The 8,930-nt window shown below is 36.3% G+C and overlaps 1 protein-coding gene across 2 annotated transcripts; it reads left to right on the top strand.

The window, feature by feature from the left end:
- Positions 1–949: 949 nt before the first annotated feature.
- LOC119074149 (sodium- and chloride-dependent GABA transporter 1) lies at positions 950–8,389 on the top strand. Of its 2 annotated transcripts, none has more exons than XM_037180149.1 (12): positions 950–1,496; positions 4,917–5,051; positions 5,386–5,650; positions 5,710–5,811; positions 5,975–6,158; positions 6,226–6,493; positions 6,559–6,662; positions 6,739–6,863; positions 7,034–7,278; positions 7,340–7,543; positions 7,612–7,779; positions 7,856–8,389. In XM_037180149.1, the coding sequence occupies exons 2-12, from the start codon at positions 4,932–4,934 to the stop codon at positions 7,952–7,954; spliced, it is 1,884 nt and encodes a 627-aa protein (XP_037036044.1). In that variant the 5' UTR covers positions 950–1,496; positions 4,917–4,931; the 3' UTR covers positions 7,955–8,389. The 2 variants fall into 2 exon arrangements, with proteins under 2 accessions (XP_037036044.1, XP_037036045.1); XM_037180150.1 differs by lacking the exon at positions 950–1,496 and adding an exon at positions 3,873–3,941.
- The last annotated feature ends 541 nt before the right edge of the window (positions 8,390–8,930 follow it).

Below are 8,930 nucleotides of genomic sequence, written 5' to 3'. Positions count from 1 at the left end.
GTTGTAGACGTATTAGGGTTACGGGTATATTAGAGCTACGGGACGTGTTATAGCTACGGACGAAATAGGATTACAGGTCGTACGGGGCTCAGTCGCAGCAAACGCTCCGACTGTTCTGACTGCTTGTTTTTAATAAATCCATTCGTTCGTCTCACCAACTCCAAAGCCCGTTGAATAATGAATGAATGGAGACAAATCTCGACGAAAATGTAACGATTACACAGCTGTAAGGCCCAACCGGATTGAATATACCGTTTAAAGAAAAAGGAAACACATTAAATACAGGAACCCAAATATCGTAACAATTTTTCTGCTTGATATGGAATAACGAGCAGCAAAACAACGACAATTAGAAGAACGTAAGTTGTTCGATGTACATCAAACCAGGGTTATTTAAAGAAATTCCGCATGGAATTGCTACGCTCGCTTCGAAATGCTGTACTTTATACTATATATTCCATAGCCTGTTGACTTGTCGTCCGTTCAGCAACAATTAAATGTCGTTCGATGAAAGCGAATTAGAGTTGACAATAAAAGAGCAACAAAACAATTCCGATTGCAACTCAACCCTAACGACAATGCCTCATTACATCTTTTTTTGCATTAGCCGTACCATTATCTGCTATTATTGTAATATATTGAGATGAGTGTACACAGTACACACAGTACATATACCTGCCTGTCTACCTAAAAAAATTTATTTCCATGATTTGCAAGAGTGGAATGGAAGAAGATTTGTTCGTTTTATTTCGAATCGTTTGCTACTTCTAACGTACACCAGAATGGATGGATATGATGGGTACTATCGCATCGGATGAACATTATATATTTTCATCATCCATACATCCAAGTACTATGTATCATCATGACGATAATCACACCGTAATCGTGTCGTTATATTATTAATCCAAACCATATAGGATTGTGGATCAGTGTTTTACTTTTCAGTGGTCGCTCTGCGCTTATTTGGGTTAGGTAATCAGTGTTGTCAACTTGTTACAGTCACCATTCATATCAACTCAACTGAAATCAGTTGATTAGTGAATCTAAACCGAGACGGTCCGTGCGTCGAGAGTAGTAACAGAAACGAAACAGAAGAAATAATCAGAAGTTGATGTTCCACTCATTGTAACCGACTCGGTGTTATTTTCGATTCTAATCAAATTTGCATAATTTCTTTCAATTGAATTTGTACGTGTTATGCAAATCGTACAACTGCACAGTGAATCAGATTATAAGTTTTGTGAAAATGCCTGCGAGGCTAATTTGATCAGTTTCATTTCATTCGACAATTATTGATACGGAAACAACGGTTCTAAGGATGGAAAATATAAAAAATTAATCGGAAATTTAAAAGAAAATTCAAATTGAAATTGTTTGGTACATTATCGGAAACGTAATACGTATCGGGGTCATAACGGCAGGATTGCAGATTAGTTAAACGCGAAAGTGACAAACTAAGACTTGGAATATTTGGAATAATTGTTTTTCTTCAGGTAAGCAACTGCATTCGAATTTTCGAATTTTACTTGAAAGAACCAAAAAAATACTTTTGGTTCTTAGTTGCATGGGACGTAGACCGCATGATCACTCACATATAATTTGAAGAATATGTATATTAACCATTCCAAGGCGCGCAATTATATCGACAGTGTCATTATTGGATCTATTACTTCATTTGATTTAATGTTTTCAGGAAATTGATTTCAAATCTTTTACTTCATTTTGCTTAACATACGTTTTTGCTCTATATATAAGGTCACATTAATCAGAGCGTGTCGTTTGTGTTCGTTTGTGTTTGTCGTCATAATCGATTGGCCACATTTTTTAAACAGAACATTTCCAGCTTTACAGTTCTACGTGAATATGAGAAAATATGCTGACGATTAGGAGTCATTCATAGAAACATAAGATGTGGTACATCGGGAATAGGTTCTAAGACTATCAAAAAAAGAGACCACTTGTTATGTGCAACTCCTCAGTCCCACGGTGGGACTCCCACCGAGGATAGAAAAACAATATTTAGGTCAACTTAACAATCAATGGAATCAAATACTTGCGTCTAATGCCGTTGATTTTTCACTAATTTTTAGATCTTATGTATCAAAATTTGCAACATGATTTACTCTGTCGCACAACAAGATTCATTTCAAATTAATTGCGACAAATATTGAACATATTGCCTGAGTAATGGATCACATTTTTGAGTTCAAATATATTGACCATAGTCGGTTAATGCACACAAAACGGAGATTAAATTCAATGTCGAATAGTTTTCATTGTTCTCATTTACTTAATATGATTCTCAGATTGATGCTCAGATATAGAATTTAACAAAATTCATTTAAGTTCGGATAATATTTTCCATCTAATTTATTTGGAGCTGTGTTGTTCTACGCTGTACAGGATCCTGTAGAGGATGAAAAACTTGGACGTAATTATTGAATCTGTTACTTCTTTTGTTAAAAGTAATTGATTTAAAATCTGGGGGTTGGAAATCTTTTAGATGATTAACATGATGAATCTATGTCGTGAATTAATTGATTTTTTTTTCAACGTAAAATGGACACCATTTTGTAGTAACCAAGTTTTTAACATTTAAAAAATGTCTTCTAAACATGGTTCTTGCAAAATGCTGCTGAAATAGAGATTAATCAATGTTAATCATCGAAGAATTCACTGATTAGTCGAGACAAAATTTTTGCTTAATCAAAATGGTTTCCCCCTTACAAAATCTTTTACTTCATTCGTTTCGTCATATGATTACTGGCGGTTATAGTTTTCATTTCTCATTGCGAGTCGATAACAGATGATTTGTAGTCTCACTGTTTCTTCACCAGAATAGTATTTCACTTCTTCCGATGAAAGACTGATCGAAAACTCTTCAACTTCATCAGTTTTAACATATATTCTGCTATGTATATAAGATTAACATGGCCTAACTTTTGGCGTAATTATCGATATAGAAGATGAAGTAAATTCGGTTTCTTACCTACGTTGAACGCCACCAAAGCGCATCCCGAGACCCTTACAATAGTTCTTCTTTAGATGAACAAAGAACACTCAACCATGGGCGTTATCATTTTTCTAGCATTTTCGTGTCTTCTCAGCAAAAAACACATGAGAATGTTTCGAAAGAATGACAAGTCTAAATTAGAATCTATGAAAAATGAACTTCAAATTTAGATGATGACCGGATGAACGTAAATTTGTTTACACAAGAATTAATTCATTTGGGAACAAAAAATGTTAACACTCACTCGCACTGTACCTATAAACGTATAACATATTGACCGAATAAAATACAAGCAGGGTAGAGGCTATGACTATGACATAGAAAGTTCGTTGAAGCTACGATGCTATTTGGTTCGTAGCACTGTCGCTCAAGAATACCGAAAGAATTGTGTCTACGACACACGATTCATCGGTACTGAATCTAAAATTTTGCTTCAACTTTTATGCTAATTGAACATTCAGTCGAACTTAAAGATTCGTTAACCTTAGCAATTGGATAAACATATTTCGGAAACTTTGCGTTTGATAATTTGTTCAACTGAAACATACGAAAAATGAGAGAGAACTTTAATTCAGACCATTCAATTCCAACAAGACGATTTAATGACAAACTAAATACGTAACAGCCGTGTGTATATGAACGAAAAAAAATCCAACATTTAAATGAGGAATGTCTGCAGCAGAATTATTTTGATTTTTTTTTATTGAAACATATAGCTACGGTAATGTGTAATTTGACCGGAACTAGAAAATATATTTAACAATTTACATGTAGGGGGAAGTGTGAGGATAATGGTAAATAGTAAATGAAATGTCGGTCGTATTCTATGAATGGTACAAAAAAAAACAAATAAGTACACGATTAGCGTTCATGAAGTTGGGTGTTATTAGTACACAGTCTCTAGTGGAAGTTGTGGGACAATTCGGTGAGATTTTGTTGAATTTTTTTTTGTTCCTCCTTCGATTATCTGACAATAATTATGACCTGGACTTTCCAAGCCAGTTCATTAGTTAATTACTTGAATAATAATGCGACTCCTTATTTGGATTCAATTCAATTGTCTTCCCTGACGTTTTTTTTTCATTTTACAATTGTTTTCCACTGCAACGAATAAATTCCCAAAATTTGAGAATGATACTCGCCGTAATTCCACCATGGGTGTATGTGATATGAGATGTGTGTATCAACGTACATTGTAATAATATCGCTCAATGCGTTCGCTTAATATGGACGATAATATAGAACCCTAAATTGAAATTGAAACTGAACAAATCGTGAATGCCACTTGAAGTCATCATCATCACCGCACATAATTTTGTTAACTCCTATAGGTTAACTGGTGATATCCGCTATAACTGGCGCAAAAAATAAAAATAGAAACTTGGTAAGTTATGTCGAAACATTAAAAATTGTGAACGCGTTGTTGATGACCAATTCGCTGATTGTTTGAATTTTGTGGAAAAATGACATCCTTTTGATGATGATTAATCGGAAGAATTGTGGAAAATATCAGACGTGAGTCAGACATAGCCATGATTTTACCTCTTAAATAATATTAATTGGTAAATTACTCATCTGTATCTGTATCGCGTACAACGGACATTAAGTTCATTTTATTACCACTGGCAACTTGAAAACTTTGAGAATTAAACTTCGAAAAATTGAACTCTTACGAATAGCCAAACTAACTTGCGAAGACTCCTCTTTCCAACTATACGTTACTTTTCTCAATGCAATCCTACACAAACTGGTAAATATTTAAGAAAAATTTCACCTAATCTAGTACTTCACAAAATTTTTGTTAAAAAAAGCTTCGCAGTGACGACATTCTGTGGCAAGACAATTTAAAAACCCAAACTCAATTCGAACATATTAAGAAATCATTTTTTTGAATTTCCAGAACGAAAATTGAAGAATGACGGAGGGCGCTACTCATTTAGCATGTGACGAAGTACTCGTCGTTCACAATTCTCAAGACGAATCCATTGAATTACCGGCCTTACGAAATCCAGATTCAAATAAGTCAAATCAACAGGTGAGCTCATCGACAACATTAATCAAATGGTTAAACGTAGCGAGCTTCAAGCATGAATGGTTTTCTAAATAGAGTACAGAAACGGGACAGTGTATCACACAAATATTGGCACTGTTAAGAAATTGTACTCTATTTGGTAGATGTCACTAAATGCGTGCAGTGCGTTGATAAACCTAATGCATTTATAGCCATAGCAGCGCTATGCAGTAACTAAATTGATTTAAGTCCGACTAAAAATTCCTCTATTCCTTTAGCATGATTAACATATCTATCCCTCTGCTTGTCCTAAAATCTCTTCATCAAAATTTAACCAATTTTTCCCCTGTTCGAGTAGATAACCAAATGCAATTTACCTGAACGAGGTTCTTGGTCCAGTAAGTTAGACTTTATTTTATCGGTGGTGGGTTTGGCTATTGGTTTGGGTAATGTGTGGCGTTTTCCGTATCTGTGTTATAAAAATGGTGGCGGTGCGTTTCTTGTGCCATATTTTCTTACACTGTTCTTAGCTGGTATACCGATGTTTTTCATGGAACTGGCAATGGGACAAATGTTGACGATAGGCGGTTTAGGCGTGTTCAAAATTGCACCAATTTTCAAAGGTTGACGACCAACATTTTGTTTCTAGATCACAGACAGTAAATGACCTGAAACATTTTAGGTATCGGATACGCTGCAGCGGTGATGTCATGCTGGATGAATGTTTATTACATTGTCATATTGGCATGGGCCGTTTTCTACTTCTTTATGTCGCTTCGTGCAGGTAAGCATTGCTTGATGGTGTAGGAAGTGTACCAGTGTGAACGACACACATATTTGTTATTCTTCTGCACAAGAATTGACTTAGCTTTCGAGAGCTTTCCTTTCGAAGCTTTCGAATTTAAACGTTTTCGTAAAACCAAAATTTAAGAGAGTTCAAATCCTAGATGTACCATGGCGTACGTGCGACAATTATTGGAATACTGTAAACTGTGTCAATCCGTACGCAAGAAAGGATCTTCACTGCTGGGAAACATTTGTTAATTCGTCCTTAACGAAAGTGTGCTCACTTGCATCTGGATCAAATGTGTCCAGTTCGGCCCTTACCGATCCGGTCAAAGAGTTCTGGGAGTAAGAATTGGAATTCTCTGTCAGCATTGCCAGCTCGATCTACCATAATTTCAATGTTCGATTACAGACGCCGAGCACTGCAAATATCACCAGGCATCGAACACGTTGGTGGAATTCGATGGGAATTGGCCGGGACATTACTGTTGGTGTGGATTCTGTGCTACTTCTGTATATGGAAAGGTGTGAAATGGACGGGAAAAGTTGTTTATTTCACTGCCCTGTTTCCCTACTTCCTCCTAACAATATTGCTGATTCGTGGAATCACTTTGCCGGGAGCCATGGATGGCATACGGTTTTATGTGATTCCCAACTTTTCGAAATTGTCAGAATCTGAGGTACGATAATTAGTCGATCGATGAGTCAAAGATGAAATTTGAGAGAAAAATTGTTTTGCCATTAGGTGTGGATTGATGCGGTGACACAGATCTTCTTTTCGTACGGTCTCGGCTTGGGTACATTGGTCGCACTTGGTAGCTATAATAAATTCAACAACAACGTGTACAAGTGAGTGGTCTCGCGTTATATTATATTCACGTCACAGCATAGTTTAACGGAAATTTTTCTTTCAAAAATTTGTCAGAGATGCTCTGATTGTGTGTACGGTAAACTCTAGCACCAGTATGTTTGCTGGATTCGTAATATTCTCCGTTGTTGGTTTTATGGCACACGAACAGCAACGTCCCGTGGCCGAAGTAGCAGCATCCGGTAATTTTATCTTTTATTTAAATTTTAGGAATTCCAAAAGCAACTGATGCCTTCTGCAACGGGCATCGTCGGGTCCTTGCATTTGTAAAGGAATTTCAACATTTCATAACTATTTAACGTCGAGGAGTCAAATATGCCCCGAAATTCATTCTAATTCCCTTCCACCTTAGGTCCTGGATTGGCATTTTTAGCTTATCCGTCAGCAGTACTTCAACTACCTGGATCACCGTTGTGGGCGTGTCTGTTTTTCTTCATGCTTTTGTTAATTGGTCTCGACTCTCAGTTCTGCACAATGGAAGGTTTCATTACGGCCGTTATTGATGAGTGGCCACAACTTTTGCGTCGTCGTAAAGAGATATTCATTGCGGTTGTGTGCTTCATCAGTTACTTGGTTGGATTTTCGTGTATATCTCAGGTAAATACGGACACTTTTGTGTGACAATGTTGAGACGTACAGTGACATGCCTGATCCTTAGGGTGGTATGTACGTGTTCCAAATCCTTGATTCGTATGCGGTTAGTGGTTTCTGTTTGCTATTTTTGATATTCTTCGAATGTGTGTCGATCTCATGGGCATTCGGTGTTAACCGATTTTACGATGGCATCAAAGACATGATTGGATACTACCCAATGGCATGGTGGAAATTTTGCTGGACTATTACAACACCGTGCATTTGCATTGTATGTGTGAAATGGGTTTTCTTTTGGTCGAGAATTAATTGTCCTAATCTCTCGCACTGCATTCTCAGGGCGTCTTCTTCTTCAACTTGGTCCAATTTACTCCGATTAAATACTTAGGATACGAATATCCATGGTGGGCTCATGCATTCGGTTGGTTCACCGCTCTGTCGTCGATGTTATGTATACCCGGCTATATGATCTGGTTGTGGAGAAACACACCCGGTGATCGTGAAACGGTGAGTCGGTTGAAGCCGAATTCCCCCTCATGGCTGTGACGTCAATGTCTAATTGTTTGGTTTATTTAATTCGCAGAAAATTCGATTGATCGTTCGTATTGATGAAGACGTTGCAACGCTAAGGGAGAAAATGCAAGCTGATGCACAAAAGCAGGCTGAATTGTACTCACTGTAAATGGTTTAATTTAATAGATACTAAGAACAAATAATGAACAAACAACCGACACAACAAATCATTCCATTTTAATTTAAATATTTATTCATCTTATTTATATAAATGCAAGGCATTAAATTACGAGAATTAATTTACTAAAACTGTTTGAAAAGTGGCAACAATTTCCTCTTTTTGTATTAAAAGGTTCGCATTCAACTTTAAATTATATTTTAGCTTAAAAATAAAAATAAAAAAAAGAAAGAATTAAAAACGAAAAACCCCAAAAATCTTAATTTTTAAGGAAACTTAGAGTTTGAGTTTGAGTGTAAGACAAAAAAAAAAGAATTTAACATTTTCCTGAGTTTGATGAGCCTGAATAAAAGTTTAATGTTGTTGTCAAACTTAAAATTAAAGAAACAAAAAAAGAGAAAGAAATAAAAGGAAATGAATTGCAAACATTGGTTTCATCTGTAGTATATTAAGGTGGGCGCGTTCAGGCTGAACATTTGGAATCCTGCACTAATCGATCGTCATTGTTTTCAAGATCTTATCGAATTCTGGAAGTGATTTCGAAGGTGGCGGGTCATTTCTACACTGTCAATATCGTCAGAAACGATTTACTATCGTTCGAGAAACGATATTATCGTTCCAAAAACGATATTATCATTTTCCGACAATATTTTAAAATTTACTAACGATAATAAAAACAAGGTAGATATAGTGTGGAGGTAATGCTTGCACATCAGTTTGATCCGACTTTATATTCCTTTTTTTTGCTTTTAACGAAGGGATGAGATGGCGTTCGTGTCGAACTTTCTTGCAACTGCAGATCTGATTCGGTTATAAAATATAGCCTTACCTCCACACTATATTTAGACCCGTACGAAGTACTGGGGTCTTATGCGTTTACGCATACGTCCGTAACACGTCGAATTGGACTCCCTGAGTAAGGGGAAACCTATTGTGTTTGTCTAGAGATGCGAAATCAGTGAAAAAA

The sequence above is a fragment of the Bradysia coprophila genome, unplaced genomic scaffold (genome assembly GCF_014529535.1).
Source record: "Bradysia coprophila strain Holo2 unplaced genomic scaffold, BU_Bcop_v1 contig_138, whole genome shotgun sequence".
NCBI classification, from domain to species: domain Eukaryota; kingdom Metazoa; phylum Arthropoda; class Insecta; order Diptera; family Sciaridae; genus Bradysia; species Bradysia coprophila.
This window is presented reverse-complemented; position numbering and strand designations above follow the sequence as displayed.